This window comes from Gymnoscopelus microlampas (assembly GCF_963454915.1).
Source record: "Gymnoscopelus microlampas genome assembly, chromosome: 4".
Taxonomy (NCBI): domain Eukaryota; kingdom Metazoa; phylum Chordata; class Actinopteri; order Myctophiformes; family Myctophidae; genus Gymnoscopelus; species Gymnoscopelus microlampas.
In genome coordinates this window covers 43866841-43894293 of record NC_139941.1, presented here as the reverse complement: position 1 = coordinate 43894293, position 27453 = coordinate 43866841, and the positions used below count along the sequence as shown (strand labels likewise).

Here is a 27453-nt window from a genome sequence, read left to right as displayed (position 1 = left end):
CACATCTTGTCATCTTAGTACAACAACAGGTGAGGTTGTTTGTTGTGACGATGTGAAGAGACTGTTTCCTGTCCTGTGGGGCATCATGGGAGATTTCGAGGGCATGCCTGGGCTAGACTGGGGTTGCTATGGAAATTGATTGGTTCAAGCTGACAGAGCCTTTGGGGAAAAAAATCATATTCTTCTTGTCTTTCATCCTCTGCTTTACATCAACACCACTTGACTTCAGTTTATCACTACAGCATATGGTAGGTGAACACATTAGGATAAGGATAAGGATTATCTACAATTATAGGCGTGCGTGGGCTTGTATTGTTTCCTATACTGGGTTTTCATCACTGTCTTGTAATAAAGCATTCAGAATCATCAGAAACTTTGACTTTGCATCTTTTTTTCTCTTCAAATAATCAGCAATTCAACACTGGCCCTTAGTGGCCACAATGAGAAGTGCGTGATTTTATTTTTGTTGCAACTTGGTGGTGGGTTATTGTCAAAACAATGAATCGGCATTATAAACCGTTTATAATGTATTATAATTGTTTTAAATATTATCAGTCAACGACACGTCATCTTGATTGGACAGACTTTTATCAGGTAAATTCAAGTTTTGACATTGACAAATAGGCTATAATCAGCACAATAACTTCATGAATTTGATGACGATCACATACATGCACAATAAGTGTAGCAATATTTCTGAACACATAAATAATACATAAAATAAATATACTATATCTATTATGCACAAATAGGAAAAAAAGAAAAAGTACACACTGGGTTAAGAATATAATTTACTTTTATTTATCAGACATATGCAATAATATAGTATACTTGTTTATAAAAAAAGAACCCAGAGATTATAAATTAAAGTGCAAAAAGTAGCTACATATGTAAAGTATTTTTTGACGTTTTTTCTTCCTTCAAGGAATATAGTATAACATTGTATACAGTACATTCATTGTCTTTAGTGCAATCAGACTTTTCTTCAGTAGGAGATTTGGTATAAACAGTTGGAACAATCAGTTCGAGTTCATATATATATATATAAAATGTACATATAAAGCAATGTTGTTTAACCTGAGCTGAGAGACTTTCATTTTCCACAGCTTCTTCATAGTGCGTGCCACTGAGGCAAGTAGCCTGTAGTGGAGAAAGGTTGGGAAGATCCCAGGGTCCCTAGGGTGACATGGGAGCTTAAATACCACCGTTTATAGATTTAACCACTTAAGTCCTATGTACTTTGTTGTGCGATGAATGGCGAAAATAGCCAATCTACAAGGTCATAATGCGTCGCTGTGAAATTGAGAACAGTTTATTTCACATATAATGGCATGCCCAGAATAGGAACGAAAATATAATAGCGGCCGTGTACCAATCATTATGGTACACGGTGAAATCCCATGAGACTTCCCCTGGGACCTTCTGCAGCAGAGTTCATTTTCACAGTGTTAAGAGTCCATGACTGGCCAGTAGCCTCCTCCAGTGAATCTCAGATAGACCTTCGACACAGCGGACAGGTGCCGAACTCCTGGATCACTCTGGTGGTACACTGGTGGCATAAGCACGTGTGGCCACATTGCAGAGTGACGCTGGCATATTTTGCCATACATGCCACACAGCTCTTCACAGCCTCTGTTTGCAAGAAAAAAGAAGCATTGATTTTTATCAACACCATGAAAAAAGATGTGATAACAACTTCTCCAGGTCATATAAGAATACTTATTTCTTGACCTACTGATTAATAATCATCGTGTTGTGTCTGAAAGACTGAGCCTGTTTACCTGATTTGAGTTCCTTGGCCGGATAGGAAATACAACTGTCCATGTTGCCCTCTGGAGAACAGTTCAAGTTGTAATGGTTGTCGACATCAGGTGAGGAAAGGTGTTCAGGAGTGGGGCATGACCTCCGGGTTCTTAAAGATCCTTTTAACTCTGAGCCTGCAACAAGAAATCAGGTGGGAGTCATTTTCACTGTAATGTCATGTGGGATGGCAAGTAAAAAAAAAACTTGTTCTGAAAAATAACAACAGGCTAATTAACCACAAAAATAGCAGATCAGTAAACTCACAGCGTGACACGTTGTGAGTTTGTAGATTGTTGAAACATTTAATAGAAATGTCCTTCTTTGAAAATGTTTGAAAATGTTCACCTGAAGAAGACATGCCCAAAATAGGGACGCCAGGGTTAATGTCGTTAACCATTTAAACCCCATAGGCCTACTTTGTTGACCGGGTTCCCCCAGGAGTCTGTACTTCGCCCCCTCATTTTGACCCACTATACCCACAAATCTCTTAAATAGCAGATAGATACATGATCTACAAGTAGATTTGCTTGTTGATCTGCTTGTTCTTGTCTACAAGATGTACAAACACTATATGATAGGGTTGATGAATGAATTTCATGATGTATACCTAGCAGTAGAATGGAGCATGTTTGTCCGTAGATGTCAACCATGGCCCATAGGGGACGACAGAGATCCACTCCTCCCTTCAGTTTATACTTGGCAACGTCGTTCTTCTTCTTAAAGCAGATGCTACCACTAGAAGAAACCCAGAACTCAAGCTCTGAACCTGAGCGGCAGAGAGTCTCGGGTAAGGGTGCAGCCCAGTAGCCAGGTGTGTCTGTGAGGTCAGGGATGGCCATGGGGGGTAGAGGGACGGCCCTGGACGTCGGTGGCACGTTGGTGAAGCCCACTCGCAGCGCCCCGTGCCATTTCTGCATGTTTCCCTGCACCACTCTCAGACGCAGCCTCTCCCGTACCTTCAGCGGGCGGCTGCTGAACACCAGGCCATTTCTGAATGTGCCTGGAGCCCTCTCTGCCAATCTGCCCTCTTGGCTCAGGCTGACCCGCTCACCCACAGCCTGCATGTGGAAGGTCAAAGGACCCAGGCAGAAGAGCCCACACCTGTGTGACTCCTCTGATCCTGCAGAGAGAGAGAGAGAGAGAGAGAGAGAGGAAGATTGATTAAAATAAGAAAAGAACTGGATCACATAGTTGCTCTTAAGACCCATTTCATACAAAATAATAATAATAGTAGTGAAAATAATCGATCTACAAGCTCACAAAGTATTGCATTGCAATATAATTGTGATCTTGTACAGTAGATCTGCTATTGTCGCTTGAAAATGTTTAAAAGATGTTGACAAATGTTGAACAATTCAGAAAAATGCAGAGACAAAAAAGATTTAGCAAGATTTTGAAATGTTTTATGACATGGCCAAAGTGGTTAAGATGAGGAACATGAAGGTCACATGGAAAAACAAACAGCTGATGTTTACTCTGAATGATTGGAATGAGATGTGATCATTTTCTTTTTTTACATGACTGCAGTGAATAAAAACAAATTATTCTTTAAATGAATGGAATTATATTTTGACACAAAGTATATTGTGCTTTACAGAATAGCCCTAAGAGAAAGAGGTTTGTTGACTGAAAGAGGATTTTTTTTTAAACCAGGTTGACAGTCACGTGAAGAAGCTAAAAACAAGGTTGACTGCCAAGTAAAAATGAAAGTAGCTTCTTATCTTTCCAGAAGCGATTAAAAGCTTAATACCTAAAGATCCATGCCTCATATAAACAAGGTCATAATTTTGAGTGTATTTTAAAACAGGATAATTTTCTATTGGCTATGGTAAGTCATACAATTTATTATGGTAACAGCTATTAAGCAACGGTTAACATTAATAGGCAGATTATGATATCTTTCTTCCTTTCAAGGCAAATGAAGAAAATCATCTTATCACTTATGTGTGTGATTTTTTTTTTAAATAATGAATTCACACGCACAAGTGGAAAATGAGTGCTATTAATGCATATACATATCACTTTAAATGCATATAGTGACAAAGTGACACTGTACACACTAATTCCCTCTCATGAACAAACCCTGGTCTAATCAATACTAGCCTACAAACAGAAAATGAAAATGAACAGAAATGCAAATGAACTGTATAACCAGACAAACTGTCCAACTGTCTGTGGCAGATGTTTATAACTGCCTAACTGTAAATTACACCTCCTAATCTAATCTCACGTATCTCACGTGCTGCTCACCCTTTCTTAGAAGTCAATGAGAGTGTTTGACATCATCTGCAGCAGCATTTTACTGTAAGCGTCATAGGCATGCATAGGCATGCATTACTTCCTGCTTACAGCATGCATCCCTGCATTGTAATGCTGTAACTCATCTTTTGGCTTATGATGATATTTTGTATCATCATCTGAGACGATGAGTAATCATCAATGAAAAAAAAAACTCTTCTCGTCACGTCTTCAATTAATTCTCTCTGAGTCAAGAAACTAAACTCAATGTTGTACCTATATCACATGTACAGTATTTTGATCAATGTTTTATCAATGTCCATTTGGTTCCATTTTGTACACTCTCAGAGTTACATTGAGTGACCTTTGAGTCACATTTTGTGTATGCTCCCAGTTAAATTCAGGACTCTGAGATAAACCCAGGATTTTACAATGTAATATTGAGTTGCAGTATAAAGTAAACAAAGCCTCACCAGAGTCAGTGCAGATCTTCTCCATCTTGAAGAGGTCAGGGACTGTGCTGAGCATATCTAGGAGACCCTGTACATACATCTGTATCTTGTTGAGTTGTTTGGTTTTTCTGATGAGGTGGGAGGGTATGGTTGCCTTTATACTGTTGCTCCACACGTGCAAGAGGCTGACACACAAAACAATCACAACAGAAGGGGAGGGACTTTGGAAAAGTACCCAAACTTTTACTCAGACAGGAGGCTGAGGCCCGCCTTCTCTTGGCTTGGAGCCAAACTCTGACTGAACGCACAAATTGTACGTTCTTTGGATTGCATTTAGCTCAAAATTGTTACAGTTCACCACATAATATTCACTGCTGTTTGTACTATGCATACTAGGCCAACTTTCTGCTGCATGTATGTATATTCTGGATATCTCGGTTGCTAGTTTGTTCTCCCATTTATATTCTGCATATTGTCTATTCTGTAATCTTCCTCTGGCTGCAACATACAGTTATATTATCCTACCTCAGTAACCCAGGGAAGATGCAGTTCCAAATTCTAAATGATTCTGTGTATATTGATAGTGTTTTGCACAGCTATATTGTTATTTAAAGTTTTCTACACTTTACACTGTATTACTTCTTGGTACGCTTTTATCATAACCTTATGACTGTACCTAACTGAATTAGATTCAGTTTTTATTAGGCCTGCCTTGTTTTTTTGTGTGATTTTATTATATATCGTTAACATGTCTGGCAGAAACCTTGTATCTCATTTTTTTTGTGTGTAAATTAATGTCATACTTTGTCACACAACAGTGTCACACAAAAGTAGCAAAAATAGCCGATCTACAAGCTCAAAACGTTGCAATGACACGTGTTGTGAGCTTCGAGATTTGCTATTCATGAGCTATTTCTGAATCTATTTTAAGTGAAAGTGAAAGTGGTTAGGTTTGGGGGTTTTATCAATATTGATGCAATGAAAAGTATTAGCAAGAGCTTGTGACTAAATAATAACCTAATTTGAGCCATTTGAACACATTTTATTTTGTTCATTTTTTAAAAAGTATAAGTATAGTGTTTAGTGACTACATGGTTTCCACCTGACAGCAATGATATGTTGTACATTGTTTGCAGTGGTGTAACTACGTACATTTACTCAAGTACTGTACTTCAGTACAACTTTGAGGTATTTTTTACTTTACTGGATTTTTTTTCCAAATTTCAGTACTTTTACTTCTACTTAAATTATTTGAAAACTTTAGTCACTAGTTACTTTTGATTATTATTACAAAAACATAACCGCTTCAGCCCTATATACATTTTGACCATTTGAATACTTTGTATACATTTGAAAAAACTGAGATATTCTGCATAATGAGTACTTTCTACTTTTGGTACTTTAAGTACATTTTGATACCAATATTTTTGTACTTTTACTCAAGTAAATGTTTTATTCTGGACATGTACTTGTAACAGAGTATTTTTTACATTGCAGTACTAACACTTTTACTTCATTGAAAAATGTGAGTACTTTTTCCACCACTGATTCTTTATCTGGCAAAGCATGCAACACCAACATTTCACTGCATGTGAGGCTGACACGTAATAATGAAACTAACTTATCTTTTCAGAAGTGTTTAACAGCCACCATAAGATTCACACTTCAGAAATCAAGGTCATGATTCTGAATGTTAAAATAGTGTAGTTTATAAAGCAAAGTAATAATGAAACTTAACTTCTTATCTTTTCAGAAGTGAAAAGATAGCACGCACACCTCATAATGAAGGTCATCAATTTATGTTAAATGGTGTAGTTTGCTAAGCGTTTTCTCGGAAAGTCTTCCAATTACTTATGGCAACAGGCAGCTATGCAACAGATATCTTCCTGCACACTTATGTGTGTGTGAAGATTTATATTTGAAAATATTCATTGAATGAATTGAATGAATACATTTTCATTCACAAACTTTGAAACAAAAATGTCAGTGGAAGCTGAATGCATAGCGACCTAAACAGTGACACTGTACACACTGTGTTACTTTTAACCTCATTACCTGTGTATGTTGGACAATGTTTACAGTCTGGTTGAGTGTACCACATCAACATTTCATTGCACATATACAAGCATAATGACAAATACACAGTGACGTAAAGTAACTATACATGTACTCAAGTACTGTACAGTGATTTCAGTCCTATACTTTGGTTATTTGAAAATAGACGATTTACAAGCTCACAACGCGTCATATCGCGTTGTGTTGTGAACTTGTAGATCTGCTATTTTCAAAAGATTTTTATACATCGGAAAACTTGTGAAATGGGACATTCTGCATATTGAGTTCTACATTTTGATGCCAATACTTTTGCACTTTTACTCAAGTAATTTTTTAATACCGAACTTGTACTTGTAACTACTATTTCTACATGAGGGTATTGATACTTTTACTTAAGTAACAAATGTGAGTACTTCATCCATCACTGCAAATATCTCTTGAATATTGAATTTAACCTTTTGCTGATGTGTGGACGCTTGGCTTCAGCACTGGAGGTTATTGTGTGTCTTTTTATGCTATGTTGTTGAATTGAATACATAGGACCACAACGGAAACAAGTCCCTATAGGACTTTTTTGTGTTATCCTTTGAGCCTTAATGTCTGACTGTAGGCTACCATGTGCTGTTTACATTTTCGACTAATAAAGTATTCAATCAACCAATCAATCAATCAATCTGTTACAAAGGGCATTTTCTATCAAAGCAAAGCCCCAGTTGAACCTCAAGAACACAATAATCTAAACAAGCCTCTCAGTCTGCCGTTGAATTATCTTTACGGAAGTTCAACATTTGCACACCTAGAGTGATATCAGTTTCGTTATAAGACATTGTTGTCCTTGTGGTTAATGTTGTATTCCTCATGGGTTTGATTACAGCTTTATATGTTTGGGGAAGGGCAAAGGTTTTACAAGATATGGGCAATTCAAAGAGCATATAATGTGAATTCAATGCCACAGTTGAAGGGAATAACAAAAACAAAACTGCAAAGAGTCTTGCATGTGTTGCAAAACAGTTAGGCGTGTGAGTGTGCGTGTGCGTGTGCGCGTGTGTGCGTGTGTGCGTGTGCGCGTGTGTGTGTGTGTGTGTGTGTGTGTGGGGGGGGGGGGGGGGGGGGTTGTAGACTGTATACATACATATACTGTATTAGTAGCCATCAGTTTTCAGTGATCCTCATCCTTTTCAATCTGGATAGTGGCTGGTGAGTTTTGCTGCCCCCTAAAGGAGAATGCATGGTGTGCTCTGATCATGTGACCACTGAGTCAAGTCTTCATGTGACAGGATGAGGACTGACCAGGACCAGAGGAGCAGCGAAATTCCCAAATTGCGTCATCCTCACTCTTGGAAAGTTACTAGCGTTTCTGTCATCTTGCACTGCTGTTTTACAGTTTTCCTTTCCCTGCTCCCTTTTAAAGAGTTCAACTTCAAGACTATAATGTATCCAATAGGACATTTTGGTTCATAACAAGGTATATAACACAATAAATGCTGAACAAAGCTAAATATACTAAATAAATGAACAATGGAGAGAAAGGAAAAATAAGTAATTACATATTACTATGTAATTACACTAATGGCAAGGAATATTGGCCCCCAGGCCTATATTTCAGTAAGTGTGGCTCACTGCCTTCCTGAATTATAAATTATACATTTTAAGGATTATACTCCAAATTACAACTGTACAGGTGCTTTACATGCAGTATTTGTATTTATTTACTTGTGGAATACATAGTTTTAGAGTTTTAGAGTAATGGCCTATACAAGATTTTAAAAACATAAGGTCCATTACAGTTATAGCCTCCCACACTCACACATACAAACACATTCAACATGCCCACTCGTTGCCCCTTCAATGAACCAGGGTCCTCATCCAACTGGGGAAATCCCGAACTTCCCCCACCCATTACCATGGTTAGGGTACTCCCACACCACACACACACACACACACACACACACACACACACACACACACACACACACACACACACACACTCACACACACACACACACACACACACACACACACACACACACACACACACACACACACACACACACACTGGCACACAGTCTGTTAATAATTGATGTTCTCTGTGCTTACAAAGTAACAATGCTGTGAGTTTGTATGCGAAGTGGGGGTGCTGAGAGAATATTTGTGTGAGCGTGCACGCATTTATCTTTATGTGCGTGTCTATGTGTGTGTGTGTGTGTGTGTGTGTGTGTGTGTGTGTGTGTGTGTGTGTGTGTGTGTGTGTGTGTGTGTGTGTGTGTGTGTGTGTGTGTGTGTGTGTGTGTGTGTGTGTGTGAGCGTGCAGACTTTTCTTGGAGGGATAGTATTGAGTCAGCTGCACCCTCAACATTAAAAGCATTAAACATAAAACATTGTATCATGTTTTGGAGCAAATAGAATGTATGTGTAATTTTATGCAGAGGACTTCTCAAACATATCATAATCATAAAGTCAAATTGTGTTTATAAGCTGTTCCCATGAAATTAAGAAAAGTCAGGATGTATCAAACTGGTAAAACAATATTCAATATGTAGTTTTTTAAAATTTGTTTTTACTTTGTGATGCTTGCGATGTGATTTTGTTTTGTGCATTGGGGGGATCATATTTTGATATACTGTATTTTTTCTTTGAACTTCTCCAAATATCTCCAATTCAATCCTTAATCACTTCCAAAATGGCATTATTATTATAAGCTTTGCCCTCGCTTGAACTAAAACTGCACTGAATGTTATTTCAATGTGATGATGAATAAATGAAGATATAATATATGAGATGCAGTCAATCAAATATGTCGGACGTCATTTTCACCTCTGGTTAGATCTCAATCAAAAGGCTAATGTGAATGTAATTATTACAATTGTGCTGCTGCTCCTGCACATCTAAAATGTGCAATGAGAGTTTCAATTTCTGTATAGCTGTGTGACTCCAAAATGACAACACATAATACATATTCATACTGAAATAAGGCAGTCACTGTACTGTAAGATACACTCACGATAACACTTATAACATGCCTCAATAAATACACAAAGCACACAAAGATTATAAAATATAAATGATCATGTCTGACATACCCCTTTTTATTCATTATTGCATTATCATATTTTCTAATACAGTTCAAAAGAGAAGGCTACAGTCGTATCACTATAAGGATGTTTAATAAACAATGTGCCAAAAATAGGGATTGACATAATATGAACACCAGGAATATTTTTTTTTAAGAACACATCAGCATCAATTTCAACCAAAACTCTATTTTGGATTTTGAGAACAAGGAAACTGTTATTCTGTGTATTCCAGGGCCAGCAAGCCGTCTCTGCTCCACCACACTCGGCTGGCCATGGCAGGCCATCAAAAGCCAACTTGTTCCCACTCCACCTGTTCAAAACACTATCAATCTGCTGCCTGCCAATGACAGGCTTGGCTTTCACCAGGGAGCCAATGGAAATGCACTGGAGGTCTGAGAACCTGACCAATCAAGGGCGGCATTCTAATGTGGCCGGTCTTTATCAAGGTGCCACTTCCATTTCAAGATAGCGCTTATTTATGACCCCTGAGGAGAAAGCAGGAGCTATCGGTCTTTTAGGAGCCACCGTGAAATCCTTCCAGAGGGCTCACCTGAAGGTGATTATGGAATTATCATACACCACACTATGGCTGAGAACAGGTGAAGGGAGAGAGTGAAGAAAGCTTTTCTATTGGCACTATACTCCACGCTGTAGTAGCAACTTGTGCAGACATCAGGGAATTGGAGGAAAACTTGGTGAAGAGGTAGCGGATAGCAGCATCCATTGCCTTAATCATCTGAACATCATAGAGACTTGGGGGTGCGATATAAATCTGTTCAGTGTGCACAAGTGGACTCCTGTGGGCCAAACTGGGGTCTGCCTGACCTGACCTGACCGACTGGACGTTGCTGGGCGAGTTGGTGCAACCCGGAGCCAGAGACACTTCCCATGGATCCAAACATCCAGGGGTCCTTCCTGTTCAACAACGGCCTGAATCAGTTTCCCTCTGATCTCAAGGCACCGGTGTGCCAATACTCCGTACCCAACTCCTTCTATAAACTTAACCCAGGCCTGAACAACCAGCTCGCGGGCACCCCTCACAACATCAGCGACATCCTGAGCCGCTCCATGGTGGGCATGGGATCATCCGGCACCACCACGCTGCTCTCTGGATACTCCACTATGGGGGGCTTTGGCCCGTCCGTTACCGGCGCTGGGATGTATTATAACCGAGACTACAACTCGTCCCTTGGCGGCTTCGCCAAGCCTGGCACTGACTGCCCGATGAAGGCTCGCAGCGTCAGCTGCTGGGCTGAGAACGGCTATGACTGGCGAGGAGGGAGGCAGCAATGCGCCAACAGTGAGTCTCTCTAATGGTCTTGTCTGACCTCAGCATGCAGACAGGTCACAAAATAGAACAACTTCCTCTCCTTGCTAAGTTACCTTCCTCTGTCGACATATGTTGTGACTTTGCTGACAGAGAGCCAGATGCTTTCATTCAAGACTAAGTAAATGACTTGGCAGTCAGTGTTACTCTATGACTATGATTCTGCAGAAATTCAGATTTATTAAGCATTGCCGTGTCTGATGAAAGCCGATACCTGTGGTAAATTGCATCAGAAATGTCCTGTTGCAAGGGTTTCATTAGTTTTATGGTAAAACTAAAGGTGGGTGATGAATTAATGTGGCATATCAAAGATGCAGTTATATGTGATTCTTATGCACAAAAAAAGGCTTCATGAGCCGCATGAAAATGGTGCATTGAATTGGGATTTTTCTGTCATACACTAGAATAATTGGTAGGCGTTCCAAGCAAAAAAGGAACTGCAAATGGCTGATCACTTTAATAGCTAAAGCTATCTGTGCTATGTTAAATACATTTCTTGTAACTTTGCTTCGGATAAAATGAATGTGCAATTATTTTGATTTAGATTCAGTTTGGCTTCTCAGTGATCAGGAATAACTTCTGTGAGATTATCTCGACATATGTATATTCTTTTACACACATGTACAAGTGTATTTATCAAAGTTTTGTATTTTGTTGAATTTCAGACAGTAATACTCTGGGGGAGATGGCAGGCAGGAAGAAACACACTAGACCAACATTCAGTGGACATCAGATATTTGCCCTGGAGAAAACCTTTGAGCAAACCAAGTACCTGGCAGGACCAGAGAGAGCCAGACTGGCTTATTCCCTGGGCATGACAGAGTCGCAAGTCAAGGTACATTTGGTTGCTGTCGGGCAGAAACCTCATATTTCCATATTGTAGCTTTTTGTGTCCCCCCCCCCCGTAAATGAACGCCCTAATTGATCATACTACTACAGCGTCACACAAAAGCATCAAAAGTAGCAGATCTACAAGCTCAAAACGCGTCGTGAAGCAACGCGTTTTGAGCTTGTAGATCTGCTACTTTTTAATTTGAATCCTGAAAAGTCACAATTAAAAGATTGAGAGTGCAAATGTCACTGGTGCCCCAGGTAGGCAAGATCAAAAGCCAAAAATGAACATTTACTACATTAACCCTGGCTGGCGTAGTCCCTATTTTGGGATGCCAGGGAACTGTGTTTTATTTTATTTTTTAAATAGCAAAAATAGCAGATCTACATACGCGTTTTCTCCAGATCGGCTATGTTTCGTTATTTGTCGTATGATGAAGTATAGGACTGGTTAATAATGACCATACACTATGTTTTTGTGGAAAGGAGATGGGCATACTTGTTAAGTTCATCATAAGAATTGAGTAAGAATTTTGAGTTCCACCCTTTATAAAAAGCGGGCTCAAAACTCCTCTGAAAGAAGATGACATTTTACCAGTTAGGTGTGGCAGAGCTAAATCCCCAAAATCCTGTATTTTGTAATCCTGGACCAGATTTTTCTTCCATTATTAAGGAGTCTCCTGAACTTCTGTAACCTGTGATTTATTTGCAATATAGGCTATATGTCCTCCTGGTAGAATGTTTGATCTGAGCAATTTGTTTGTTTGTTTGTAACTTTGTATTATTATTCTAATTATTATTTGTTCTGTGGAAAAATAAGAAAATGCTGTTACCATATCTAGTATATACACCAGTGGTTCTCAACCTTTTCTGGATCAGGGTCCACTTGAAAATCTCAAGCGCTTCTGTGGCCCACCCAACGGACCAGCCTATCGGCTGCCGTGTTAAGAGGTCAGATGGGTGGGCCGCGTGCATTTTTATTTTATTTTAATGATGAATTAATTGCTTGTGTTCCAGCTTGGATCAATGGAACTAACATAGTATACTTTAAGTTCCTATTGAGCATGTATCACAATGAAAACTCACTTTTCAAGGTTTTAAATAAATAAATAGCCTACCATTACTTTTTTTTTAAATATTAATCTTAGTGTTTTGCCAATTTTGAGGGGGCACACTTGCAACATCCTCGCGGCCCACCAGTGATCCCCGGCCCACAGGTGGGCTAAATGATAGATTAGGCACCAAATGGACCCTTATGGGTCTGTAACTCTGAGAGTGTACAAATGGAACCAAATGGACCCTAACAGGTCCATTTGGTTCCATTTGTACACTCTCAGAGTTAAATTAACATTGATTTTACAATATGAATTGGGGTCCCAGAGACATACATGCCATTAAATGGGGGTCCGTAGCCCTAATGCATGTCAAACTGGGGGTCCTTGAAACTAAAATGGTTGAAAATCACTGCTAGAGAGCCGTAAAAATCTTCTATTATGGGGGTCCCTGGCTCATCTTTTCAAATGGGGGTCCGCGGGCTAATAAGTGTCTATTTGGGGGTCCTTGCCACGAAAAAGTTTGAGAACCACTGGGCTAGCCTACTGCATATAAATTACTTTACTGAGGCTATCAGAACATTATATGATGTCAATTTTTTACACAGTAAATACTGAACTTCTGCCCCCTTTACTGAGTTGTATCCCCCGAAACTATAGTTTGAGCACGTTGTTCAGGTTTGGTGGAAATCAGCAACAACTTGCTTACGTGAGTAACTGCACCTTGCTTTAAGCTTGAGTCATAAATGACAGATCAAACATGTCTTTCTTGACTAATAGGTGTGGTTCCAGAACCGCCGCACCAAGTGGAGGAAGAAGAGCGCGTCGGAGCCCAGCTCCACGCAGGCCGGCTGTCACGGAGGTCCGGGCGGGGAGGGCGAGGCCTCGGAGAACGAGGTGGAGGACGAGGAGTACAACAAGCCTCTGGACCCGGACTCTGACGACGAGAAGATCCGCCTGCTGCTGCGCAAGCACCGCAGAGCCTTTTCCGTGCTGCGCATTGGACCGCACCTCGTTTGAAGTGCGTGACGCACACGCACAGGAGCGGCGCTCCCGAATTCACAGACACACACGCACGCGCGCGCGCGCACACACACGCACACACACACACACACACACACACACACACACACACACACACACACACACACACACACACACACACACACACACACACACACACACACAGTGGTGGAAGAAGTCCTCAAATGTTTTACTGAAGTAAAAGTATCAATACTGCAATGTGCAAATACTCAATGCAAAAGTACAAAAGTATTGTTATCGAAATGTACTTAAAGTAACAAAAGTAGAAAGTACTCATTATGCAGAATGATGTCCCATAACTTGTAGATTGGCTTCAAATAGCCAAAGTTTAAATAGGGCTGAAGCTAAATTAATGTATGTTTTGTATAATAATCAAAATCAACAGAGTAACTATCAACTAACGTTTTCAAATAATTTCAGTAGAGTTAAAAGCACAACATTTGCCACTGAGATGCAGTGGAGTAGAAGTATTGAAAAATGGAAATACTAGTAAAGTAAAAGTACCTCAAAATTGTACTCAAGTACAGTACTTGAGTAAATGTACTTAGTAACTTTCCACCACTGTGCACACACACACACACACACACACACACACACACACACACACACACACACACACACACACACACACACACACACACACACACACACACACACACACACACTTACGCGCGCACAGGCGCGCGCAAACATGCATGTTGTAACAAAAGGATACAGAAGTCACTCAAAAACATACTTGGACATTTAAGCATGTTCAACAGGAGGTTAGGAAGGTGTACAATTGTGCTTATACTTAATTAGCCTATTATACCAAAACCAAGTCTGATTTATTTTATTCAATCCTGTGAGATGAGCTGGATCGGCCCCATCATTTTGTAAGAAAATCCGCAATCTGAGAAAACAACATTAAAAATACTGCACGATGCTATTTGTATTACTTCTACATAAAGAGGGTGTTAAGACAATTATTTCTTTCTGCTTTATTTTGCTATTATTTACACTTCCTCAGAATCAGATATTGTGCTGAGCACAGCTTTGGTTTTTGCACTGTTGTTGACTTGCAAATGGCGAAACTGTAATTTTACTTATACCTAACCAATGTTTTATTCCAGAGGTTACAAATATAAATTGGAGCAACACTTTTACTGTACATCCACTTAATATGTAAACATTGCCATATACAATCAATCCTTACATCAAAACCCTGAGAGTGAAAAGAATTGACCCAAATCAATTTTTTACACTTTCAAATCAAATCAAGACTATTATTTAACTGTGGAGAATGACAAAAATATCTTCAGTTCACTAAATCACTATGTAAAGAAAGCCGGCAGTGGTACAAAATGTTTCATACAGTTATTATTAAAAGCTTTAAATGAAGTGTCTGGGTGTTTGGCAGTAATGTTATAAAGTGAAGTAAAGTTTGTGTGCAGGCGAAGCACAGTGGTGATAACCTGCAAGCATTTAATTTCAGTGGACCTCTGAAATATTGTACAATAAATTATTGTGAATTATTTATTGATTTTGATGGTCAATGTGTCATCCTTTATAAACAAAACACTATTTCATGAAAGGAATACAATCTGGTATCACTTCAGCTCCAAACAACACAAACATGAGATTACAATAGAAAGGCACAATCACGGAGGACAGTTACGGGTCAAAGGTTAAGTCTTGTGTAATTTACCAGCATGCTGCAGCTAAATTGAATACAATGACCCCGCAGCGAGCCATTCTAACATCAAATCAATGACAGTAGAACCACTTCAAACAACGTTTAGGATCAAATGAGACACTCTGCTTTACAGCAAACTGCCGTTAAAGCAGATGGTTCCTATACTGTAATAGGAGTTTAATGTTAATGGGGACTAAAGGCCACATAACAGTTTCCGTTGCAAATTGTGAATCAACAAATGTCTACACAAAAGAATCCTGAGTGTAAGATGAACTCAGAGACTGTACAAATGACCTTTACGGGTCCATATTTCCACTTACAGAGACACGTACTGTACTGTAATAGTCAAGCTGGATTTTTCAATTAGCCTTGATGCTCATTTAATAAACAGTCAATGCTACTAGAGTAGCATTAACTGGAAATCCCCTGTACTGATTTTCAGGGCAGGGGAGTTTACCAGGCTAATATTTCCGAAATAGGTGCGACTTGATTGTTTTTGTTTTGTTTTTGTTTCCTGATGCTTTGATCTTTGCATGTCCCCATTCCATTCTTCTGATGATGACAGTATGCACATTACATCAACAAATCTGCAGTGTGTAATGCAGCAATGGTACAAGTCTGATCCAGAGTCACAGTCACCATTCCATCAGCCTTTTCTTTCTTTCTTGGTATTTAAAGACCATCGATCTGAACACGATGCCCACTTCTGCACTGCCCTAAATAGCTTGTCCATTCCACCTTCAGAGCACAGGCTTAATATCTCATCTATTTCTGTTGTCATTCTTCTTTCTGCCACCAAATAAGCATGGCTCATGCCCCACAAGCTGAATTCTATGACCGCAGAATATAGAACGCAATCAGATCATTCACCTCGGGACGTTTTTTTGCCAAAGCTAAGCACGAGTGCAATGAAATCCTCAACCATCTAGCCTGGCGATTCTTCAGCTTGACCTACGTTAAAGGTCAGTACAGGCCTACCTGTTATAGTCCAGTGGTTCACAAACTTTTTTTAATTTTAAGGACCACCAATAACTCTGAGAGTGTACAAATGGAACCAAATAGAAGGGTCCATTTGCATGCATGGCCCCATTTGGTTCTAATGGACCTGTAAGGTATCACAGTACAGCGAAAGACACATTTTCACGGAAAGAAATAGCATGAGTCCCAAACCCACTTATAGGAGCGGCTACACCGCTCAAAAATGTTTGAAAATAGCATAAATAGCCAATCTACAAGTTAACATCTTTTAGTGAGCTTAAAGATCATATCTTTTTCATTTTTTTGTAAATTATTTAAACATTTTTGAAAGGTTTTGAAAGATTCTGCCTTAATACTTAGTACATGCCCAAAAATAGGGACGCCGGGTTGAAAAGGGTTAACGTTTGTTTAACCTGGTTGGTCAGAGAGCCACACAGTCAAAATGTTTGCTCAGAAAGTTGTACTCTGTGGCATGCAGTAGTAGCCTGTTATCTAACCATTCAGGTCTGCCTACTACCTCTGGAAAAATACTGAAAAGAAACACATGTTTGACACATGAAGACAACCATGTGCCTTTACATAGCCTCATACTGCCGTATAGTACCTAGTCGTACGTACGCCATAAACCGCTGATCTACAAGCTCACAACGCATCATCGTGGTGCGTTGTGAGCTTGTATATTGGCTATTAACAACGTGGGACACTGTCATACGATGTATAGGCAGAGTATAAGGCAGTGGTGTAAAGTAACTAAGTGCATTTACTCAGACAAGTACTGTAGAATTTTGAGGTATTTGTTTTACTTTTCTGTACTTTTACTTCTACTCCACCACATCTCAGAGGCAAATATTATACTTTTACTCCACTGCAACTATTTGATGTCGCAATCATACATTTTATACATTTGAAAACTTGTGAAATGGGACATTCTGCATAATGAGTACGTTCTACTTTTGGTACTTTAAGTACATTTTGATCACCAATACTTTTGTACTTTTACTCAAGTAAATTTTGAATTCCGGACCTTTACTTATAACAGAGTATTTCTACATTGCAGTATTGATACTTTTATTTTCCACCACTGGCATAAGGCATTATGTCATCTAGTATTTCTTAGAAAGAAGTCTCCCCGATAGGAATGTACAATGGCAACAATAACTGTGCAAACTGGAAGAGCTGACAATCACTAAGAGATTATAATCAGACATTGTACAAACAACACAAATTCCAGGTTTGCTGAGTATGACATTGCAAACATATTTGTGAGAGAAATGTTTATTTATTTATTTACAAAAAGTGGAAATATCACAGGAATGTAGTGTTTATTGGTGCTTTCACCAGAACTAAATAAACGACTGCATTGGGTGCTTTGATCTAATGGTGCTTTTGCTGTACACTGTTAGCTATATTACAGACCATTTCCAAAACTAGAGAGCATAGCGTGTTGTTAACAAAAGCATGAATCAACAAGTCTAATAGACATGCTTCCACCCCCCACTCACACACATAAATTATTAAATCAATTCAGAGACAGTCATGATTACAATGAGTCCATTCATTGGTTTTTAACAATCGCTGTATTTATACAATCTAGAGCCCAACTCATCTCAAACACGGGGAGAAGTGAATGAAAAATATTTTTTGTTTGTTTGAATGCAACCAGGAAATTTAAGGGGTTAAAAAACTATGGTATCGTATGTAATATTAAAAGATAATAATCACTAACATGCAGAGGTTGGTCTGCATTTCAAAAGTTTTGAATTAGTTATTAAATCCAGAACCAAAAACCAGAGAAATAATTCACGCAAGGAAAATACAACACAAAACTGATACTACAACTCTAAGCAAAACACAACTAAATAGACAAAGAATTCCTCTGCTTCATTGTGATGTGGACATGTTTCTTTGTGTGCATCTGTATATATTTTTTTGATAGTGTTTATATTCCTGCAAATCGCATGTGTGTGCATCTAGCTGTGTGTGGGAGTGTGTGTGTGTGTGTGTGTGTGTGTGTGTGTGTGTGTGTGTGTGTGTGTGTCTATCTGTCTGTCTGTCTGTCTGTCTGTCTGTCTGTCTGTTTGTGTTTGTGTGTTGTCACTGCCCGTCATCCCGAAACATCCGCGTTCCTTTACTACAGTGTTGTGGTAAAGGAGGGGTGTGGATTCAGCCGTGAAGACAAAATGAAAAATTCCCTTCATTCATGTCAAACATTCAGTATGTCTAGAACAAACAATCACCAGTAGTTCACGGAATAAAGCACTTGGTATTAATAGAATACAGTTGGTGCTGCAAGTAGCACAAGAAAGACAACAATCTGCAAGACATGCAAGTCACTGAATCAACAAAAATGGCATCTTGGTCAAATCGCATTGCTGTTGTGTGGAGTCATTAACCACTTAAACCCTATATACAGTTGACAGGCGTCCCCTAAGGGGCTATACTAGGCCCCCCTGTTTCCCCCCTCCTCTACACCAAATATCTTCATCGAAGATAGTCCGTTCTACAAGCTCACAATGCGTCACACGCTGTAGATTGACCATTTTCACGGAGTGTTTGCCCAAGAATAGGACTGCTACGGTTGTGGTTAAGACATTAACCTCGTTAAGATTAAGTAAAGGTTCGTAGTTGTTTTGTTGTTGATTAGAAAGACAATGATGCTACTTGTTAAGCGCTGACCACCACTTCTACAACAAACAACAAAAACTAGTTAATCTAGCATCGTCTGAAATCCAATATATTGATCTTATTGTTGATTGATAATCAACACAAAGACCACAAAGTGCGAGGTGTGATAATGAAGAGGCTACGTTAATGTTTTTTTCACCTGCACATATGCTACAGTATAGCTACAATAAAGGCCTAATACTTTGCTAGACCAGTGGTTCTCAACATTTTCAGGCTGTGACCCCCAAAATAATCATATTTGAACATATTTGAAATGGGGACCCCCCAAAATAATCATATTTGAACTGGGGACCCCCCAACCTGATAAGCACTTGGAATGTAGGAGTTGAGGTATTACATTTAGTTTGACTCAGTTCCACCGATTTTTGCCTCTTTCTTATATTATTTGACAATTTGACAGTTTTTATGGTATAGTTTGTTGATTAATTTTGATGCAGTAATGGTCTTTTTTATTTTCTTTCTTTTTTGTTGATGTATTAAAAGGTCTTGTCACTTCACTCAAGTTTACTGTCATCTAGGGACCCACAGGTTGAGAACCACTCTGCTAGACTATCTACTCAATCTAGGTCAGTTGATCAAGCATACAAAGGAGACCGTGAAATAGCATTCCTGTGCTGATGTTTATCCGCTAGGTTAAAGTACTGCAAAATGGATAGTAAACAGAACAAATAAATAACTGAAGTAAAAATGGTTTAAAATACAAAATAAAAGCAGATGTAAACCCCTGAGACTGTAAAAGCATTGTCAGGGTATTTACTTGGTTACTTGGTTAAGTAAGTATAGGTGTGTGTTTGTGTTTGTGTGTGTGTGTGTGTGTGTGTGTGTGTGTGTGTGTGTGTGTGTGTGTGTGTGTGTGTGTGTGTGTGTGTGTGTGTGTGTGTGTGTGTGTGTGTGCATTTGTTTAAGTATCTGTTTGTGAATGTATGTTTGTTCATGTTGATATTTTTGCTAACTGTATGTATGCGCATGCGCATGCGTGTGCGCATGCGTGTGTGTGTGTGTGTGTGTGTGTGTGTGTGTGTGTGTGTGTGTGTGTGTGTGTGTGTGTGTGTGTGAGTGAGTGTATATGCACACATGCACTGTGGAGAGTGTATGCATAATATTGACGTACGGGTACTCAGGTCAAAAGACTAACCCATAGACCCATACCCTCAAAGTCTTAACAACATCTGGTCACATTCTCAAAGCGATCTTGCACACTTGCATCACCCCTGCGTACAAAAGGCCAACGATCGCACGGAGGAATCCGGCGGGGAACATCCCTGATGTCAAACCTGATGTTCAGGTCGGGAGGATGAAAGACCTATGGCCAAGCGGAGGATCCATCCGGCAAATTGTCTGTCACACAAAAATCCATAATGCTGCTGATGATCAAATCTGCACTGATGTCACCCACAGCCGTGGGAATCAATACGTTGCAGTGAGATCGGGAGTGAGACATCAGTGATGTGTGGATAGGGAGAGAGAGCAGGTTGGTGGTGGTGGTGGTGGTGGTGTGGGGAGGGTGGAGTTGAGGCGGGGTGCTGTCAGAGACGAGGAAGAAGAGGAGGGTAGAAATCTTATAGCTGAACCTCTTGGTACTCGTTCTGTAGTGGGGCAGGACCTCTGAGGTTGCTGCGGTTGGACCTACGGTAAATATGGCACACGAAAACATTTACACATGCAGTATGATTGCTGATGATAACATGATGTTGGTGCTAGGAAATTGTAGCCAAACAGGTAGGCCTACTGTAGGCTCATTGTGGTGACACTTTCTTTTTTCTCAGAAATGAAATCACTGCTGTATACATAACTATGATGGCGGTTTGGCGAGCCGCCTCATGTATTGTATGTTTCTCCTCTCTCTTTGCCCTTGGTTTCGTTTCTCTACAGTGACTGACTGATCTAAAATGAAGCATAGAATAGCAACAAAAACAAACAAAAAAACAGGGCCATAATGTCAATAATATCTGTGCTGTAAGTTTCTCGAAAGGGCAAACATAGAAAGGCAGCCCTAGAGCTGAGAATCACCTCTGCAGTGCATTCTCTGTTCAAGTAAAAGAAAGAAAAAAAACCTCCTTGACAACTCTTAAGTCCCACCAATACATGGGTTTCATTATTCTCTGTCTGTCCACAGAGGAATCCTCATGAAAAAGTTGTCCATCCTTTGAAAAGGCCATTTAAACGGCAGCAAAACAAAATCACGGCCGTAAAAATGCCAATACCCCCGCCGGACAAAATGTATGTCTCTCTCCAGCCGGGGCCGTCCATCTGGTAATTAATGAAGAGTGGGCCAACATTGCACTTGGTGTAGCTATACTGACAGTGCCGAGGATTCAATGGACATAGATCAGAGAAAAGTGCTGATCACTGATGGTCCGACTACATTATGCACAAAGGAATGGCTGTGTCCCCTTGCCACTTCATCTTAGTTCATATCCCAGTTCCACTGGGCCAGTCTGCCGCTATGGCTCTCTGGGGACCAGACCCATGAGCTGAACAAGATTACTGTGATCACTCTTTTTACACACTGATCCCCCACCCACCCACCCTCCCACCCCCTGGAATTGTCACACACGTTCACGCAAGTGCACAAGCATTCTCTCACACACACACACAAACACACACACACACACACACACACACACACACACACACACACACACAGACACATACAGTACATGCGCACACACACGCACGCACACACACACACACACACACACACACACACACACACACACACACACACACACACACACACACACACACACACACACACACACACACACACACACACACACACACACACACACACACACAGACTATACAGTGCAGTACACTTAAATGCAATACATGCTCGCTGGCACTCACAGACTCTTACCATTAAGAGGGGATCCGAGTCAATGTTCATTTGTCTTCATTGAGAAGAACAAGAAAACAGGCTGTGTGTGGGGCAGACAAGACAACAGCTTACGACAAGTTAGAATCGGTGTACTTTTACTGTGCGTATGGTTATTTGTTAGGACACACAGCATGTAATGCTATCAAACACTTAACCCATTAAGACCTGAGGCCGATTCTCCTAAATCGGTAGTTCTCATACTTTCAAGATTTTTCAATGAGTTTCGAAAATAGCAGATCTACAAGCTTGCAGTGTGGCATGAAGTGACGTGCTGTGAGCTTGTATATCTGCTATTTTTGAATAGCCAACGCTATAAAAATCTAAAATGTTTTCCCGGTATTAATGGGTTATGCCCTATATATTTCATCATATGATGAATAGTGAAAATAGCCAATACTACAAGCTCATAACATGTCACGTTGCAGCGTGTTGTGAGCTTGCAGATCTGCTATTTCTCTATTTTTGGACATTTGGAAAACTAGTTTGAAACATTTTTTGACAACAATGACATGGCCCAAAATATGTATGCCAAGTTGAAAGCCAGTTAGTTACCTTGTGGTCTCCCATACAGACATTAGGACCCAGGGTATTGTAAACCACACTGCTGTCACTGTCTTCCCTCTGTAATGTCAAAAGCAAAAACAGGTTGTTGTATAGTGCAATCCAGGGGCAACAGGCAGAGTGATGCTCAATGCTCACTGTAAGTCTAGCGCAGGGGTCTTCAACGTTTTCAGCCCAAGGACCCCCTAGCTGAGAAAGAGATGAAGCAGGGACCCCCATATTGTATAAAATTGTGTTTCAGATTCAACTTTTTTGGTTTACGTGGTCTGCTCTTTTTTCCCTCTACACCTATACTTCTTTGCCAAAAATAGCCGATCTACAAGCTCACAACGCCTCGCGCTTGTAGATCTGCTATTTTTGGCTAAAGTTCTCCTCAGAAAAGGGATTCTAAGTTTCAAGTGGTTACGGTAAAAAAAAAACGTATCACACAAAGATTTGGCGGACCCCCTGTAGTAACTCTGAGGACCCCCTAGGGGTCCCGGACCCCCTGTTGAAGACCCCTGGTCTAGCAGATACTGACTCTGTGGATGAACTGTTGGGCAGAGTGCGACGAGAGGATGCGGTCGCACCAGGATGGGCAGCGTGTGTTCATGTACTGCGTTGGCTTAGTGTATTCTTCACTGTAGGGGTAACTGTGAAAAAAAAGAGAGAAAAATAGATGGAGAGAGAGAGAGAGAGGAGAGCGATAGCAAGGAGAAAGAGAGGAGAGAGAGAGAGAGAGAGAGAGAGAGAGAGAGAGAGAGAGAGAGAGAAGGGATGCAGAGAGAGATAAAGTAAATAGAGACAAGTTACAACCAATAATACACATGGGGGAATGGCAAGAGTCTTAACCACTTGAGCCTACATACTAACAATTACTATACTATTAGTCATGTGACAAATAGTTCAAGCCCTGTGAGCTAGTAGATCAGCTATTCAAAACAATGTTTAAAACATTTTGTAAGCACTAATAAAGGAAGTAAGACGACTTTATTTGATAAGATAATATTAAAAATAATAATACTACCGGTAGATGTAATGAAGTAATAAGAAAATATTGATAAGAAAATGTAAATACAGTTACAAGTAGAGGCAGAATGGCAGGTATGATAATAACCCTCTTATAGGGCAGGTATGGTATCTTTAGCAACAACGTGAATTGCAGGGAATGTGTATGGAGGCAGAAGGCAGAGGGTCAACATGGGTTAATGTGGTTATTTCAACGTAATGTAAACAACATGGGGCTCAGATAAGACACACGTACCTGGGTGGAAACAGGATTTCCTCTTCCCTGATGACATCGTGAAAGGCTGTGACCTCCTTGTCATATTTTAAAAGCTGAAGGATGAGGATAAATACAGAGACATGACCCCTTGGAGCTGAGAGGCACGATATCTGAATATAAAATTACGCACAACACTGACGTAGGCGGGCCTATAAATCCTGTACTCGTCACAATAATCACACATGCACAACAAAGCATGTGCACTGAGAAACTGTTGTTTTATCAGATCACTCTATCACCATTAACCCGTTAAAACCGGGATAGCATCCGTGTTATTTTAGACTTTTGTGTTGGCTATTCAAAAATAGCAGATACACGAGCTCACTGCTTGTAATTCCTCTATTTTTGAAGATTTTTAGAAAAATCTTGAAAGTGTGAGAACTACTGATCTAGAAGGGATTTGTAGAATAGGCCTCAGGTCTTAATGGGTTAATGGGAGTGCATTTCCATTTTTCCCCTGACAGTGATTAATGTTGTGCATTAAAGATTGTTGCTATAGCAGTGTGTTGTATTGTGTCAAGGAATGCTGAGTTACTGATGTGGGAAAAAAGTTAGAGATGTGATCAATGTGGGTCAGAGTTAGCATGCCGCACGCTACTCTCTTGAGACAGCGTGTCGTGTTCTTCCAGCGGTCTTTAGACCGACACGTGCCTTACAGATGTGTACATCTGTACACATCGTGCCCCCTGTCTCTGGAATGCTCTCCCTCCAGTCTTTGGACATTTTAAAATCTAGGCTAAAAACCCATCTTTTATACTTGCATTATGGTTCTCCCTAGTTTTATTGAATTCATTGCTATGACCACCTCTTCTTGCCGTGTGGTTTTAAACACTGTTGTAAATTTTCTTTTCTTTTTTGCTGATCTGTACATTTTTCAGCTGTGCACTGCCGCATGGTAATTGTTTGACCATACGTGCGGGCACATTTTACTGTGTTTCTTTGCTACTGTGTTTTTGTTGTATGACTTGTTGTGAAGTGCACAGAGACCCCTTGGGGAGATGTTGCAATATAAATACAAATAAACTGAAACTGAACTGATGTGTGATCAATGTGGGTCAAAGTTACAGATGTGATCAACAACGGGGGCTAAAGTTCAAGTGGAATGTCTTACTGCTTTGCCATTGTCCTCCCTGAAAACGGCCTTGTGCAGGTAGGCAAAGAGCTTGGCCTCGATGTGGAGAAGAACCTGATATGAAGGAAAACACATGGAATATATAATTGCAACTCTAATTTGGTATAACATGCATGCATTTTGTAGGTTTTTCCTTATTTCTTGAAGTTTGTCTTGAAATGACACTCACCTTGTGGTCGTTGTCCTTCTCTTCACAGATGATCTTCTCCACTTCATTGCTGCTGTCCTTCTTCACAGTCTGTACATCTGCAGAGGTGGATAGGTGCTGTACACCCACGCACAGGCACACGCACACGCAAAATATAAATTTTTTATGTAGGAAACAATAAAAAGGGGATATTTACTCCCGACCCATACAAATTGGTCCGCGACCCAAACATGGGTCCCAACCCACTGTTTGGGAAATAGTAATCTCGACTATTCAAACAACTATCTTTGGGAAACAGTAATCTCGACTATTCAAACAACTATTCCACACTCTCCGAATGCTATATACTGTAGAGTCTGGAACTACACCTCCTGAAATCCAAGAGAGGAAGCTGGCACTTATCTTTACATTTCATTTTTTTATTTCCATTTCTGCTACTGTAAGCAGCAAGCTATATATGCTTAGATGATTTTGATTTATATTATTATATATAAATTTGCGCAACCGTATAGAACCGAAACGGAAGTGGGGAGGAGGCTTCACATCCGCTTTGTATTTTAATCATGAGATCAGAGCTTCCGTGTCCCAGACTGTATGACCGGAAACATTCGAAAAGTGTGGGGGCAACAGTCTGGCCACGCGAGACTAGGTAAACAGTGACCTACAGTGACCTACAGTGTGTGTGTGTGTGTGTGTGTGTGTGTGTGTGTGTGTGTGTGTGTGTGTGTGTGTGTGTGTGTGTGTGTGTGTGTGTGTGTGTGTGTGTGTGTGTGTGTGTGTGTGTTACCTGCACCAGACTGAGCGTGTCCAGACGGAAGTTGAAGTCTCCAAACAGGAAGAAAGGCAGGGGAGCGCAGCTGCTGTCTGATATCCTGAAAGGAAACGGTGGCGGTATCAGTAGACACATACTGTATATTATATCATCACCTTACTGTACATACAACTATTAACCCATTAAGACCTGCTGAGGCCGATTCTATAAATGCCTTCTCTAAATCAGTAGTTTTCATGTAAATTATATGAATATTTATTAGAAAATGATTCCTGCTGCTTTGTAGGCTTATCTTATCAATAAAATGATAATTTTTACTCAGAATGTGTTGCAAGAACCTTTTTTTTTTATAAAATGCAACTAGTTACTTGGCTCTTATCATCCTCAGCAATGCTATTTGTCTCGAAATAGTGTTGTCTGACAGCGGTATTGTAGGAGTTAATCTGCAGAACTTTCTCCAAATACTGTACAACAGTACGGTACAAGGAAGCCAAAAGCTCACTGCAAGTGTATGGTTTTTAACGTGTAGTCCTCTTTTGTTTGCTGTTCTAAGCACATTTTTCTGTCCTTTCTCTGAAAGAAATCTAGCGGTTTCGCTCGTAATGCAGCATGTTTAGTTTGCTAGTGCCGCTGTAATTTACTTGGCAAAGCTCTCGTTAGCAAGAACATCACCACACAGAACACATTGCGGTTTCGAGTTATATCCGTGGCCAGTCCATGTAAATCCATATGCAAGGTATTTAGGATCATAACGACTTTTGCTCCTTTTTGTTTTAGCTGTGCTGGTGTCACTACTGTGCTGACTGTCATTTGGATCAAGCACAGAACCCACTTTTGACAACAAACATTGTGAGTATCCAGGTTGGCACACCTGGCCTGAATTAATGAAATCAAATAGGTCTTTATTGGCTAGGCCTGGAAAGTCATGGTAATATTGTGGTTAAAACTGAACACTGTTCATTATCCAGAATGAGTGTATTTGATGAGTGCATGAATACTTTGACTTCATTTAGCACGTGATAAGGCTTGAACATCAAACCTGTTGATGACGTATCTGAGGGCCTTCGCACGGTTACCAGAGTAGATGGAAGGGCTGCAGTTGCAGGCAATGAGGTTGGAGGCATCATGGAACAGATGAACATTGACCAGGTCTAGACCTCTGTGAAGAGAATGAGCACGCACATGCACATGCACACACACACACACACACACACACACACACACACACACACACACACACACACACACACACACACACACACACACACACACACACACACACACACACACACACACACACACACACACACACACACACACACACACACACACACACACACACACACATTAATGTGAGACATGGCAGATGGAGGAAGAAAACAGGAAGTGTTCTCACAATGACAAATCCTGAATCTATCTTCTATCTGGTACGTGGATGTTTATTTGCGTGTGTGTGTGTGTGTGTGTGTGTGTGTGTGTGT

At 40.2% G+C, this 27453-nt stretch overlaps 3 protein-coding genes across 3 annotated transcripts in view; 1 reads left to right on the top strand and 2 right to left on the bottom strand.

Annotated features, from left to right (window-relative positions):
• Nucleotides 1-613: 613 nt before the first annotated feature.
• LOC311043515 (E3 ubiquitin-protein ligase NEURL3) lies at nucleotides 614-4615 on the bottom strand. Its single transcript, XM_084054803.1, has 4 exons — nucleotides 4515-4615; nucleotides 2411-2923; nucleotides 1782-1937; nucleotides 614-1632 (listed from the first exon to the last, which is right to left on the bottom strand). Exons 1-4 carry the CDS (start codon nucleotides 4591-4593, stop codon nucleotides 1490-1492), a joined length of 891 nt encoding a protein of 296 aa, XP_083910929.1. The 5' UTR covers nucleotides 4594-4615; the 3' UTR covers nucleotides 614-1489.
• Nucleotides 4616-10510: 5895 nt separating this feature from the next.
• nkx6.3 (NK6 homeobox 3) lies at nucleotides 10511-13852 on the top strand (the record flags this gene model as incomplete). Its single annotated transcript, XM_084054682.1, has 3 exons — nucleotides 10511-10922; nucleotides 11615-11784; nucleotides 13613-13852. 3 exons carry the CDS (start codon nucleotides 10511-10513, stop codon nucleotides 13850-13852), a joined length of 822 nt encoding a protein of 273 aa, XP_083910808.1.
• A 6145-nt stretch (nucleotides 13853-19997) lies between these two features.
• Nucleotides 19998-27453, bottom strand: part of inpp5l (inositol polyphosphate-5-phosphatase L) — a 29490-nt gene continuing 22034 nt past the window's right edge. The window contains exons 9-17 of the mRNA XM_084054584.1: nucleotides 27012-27131; nucleotides 25988-26072; nucleotides 25222-25317; nucleotides 25032-25106; nucleotides 23900-23973; nucleotides 23177-23288; nucleotides 22648-22716; nucleotides 22075-22135; nucleotides 19998-20840 (exon numbers count right to left, since the gene is read on the bottom strand). Coding sequence (XP_083910710.1) covers nucleotides 22094-22135; nucleotides 22648-22716; nucleotides 23177-23288; nucleotides 23900-23973; nucleotides 25032-25106; nucleotides 25222-25317; nucleotides 25988-26072; nucleotides 27012-27131 — 673 coding nt within the window. The 3' untranslated portion in view covers nucleotides 19998-20840; nucleotides 22075-22093. The remainder of the gene's footprint in view (nucleotides 20841-22074; nucleotides 22136-22647; nucleotides 22717-23176; nucleotides 23289-23899; nucleotides 23974-25031; nucleotides 25107-25221; nucleotides 25318-25987; nucleotides 26073-27011; nucleotides 27132-27453) is intronic.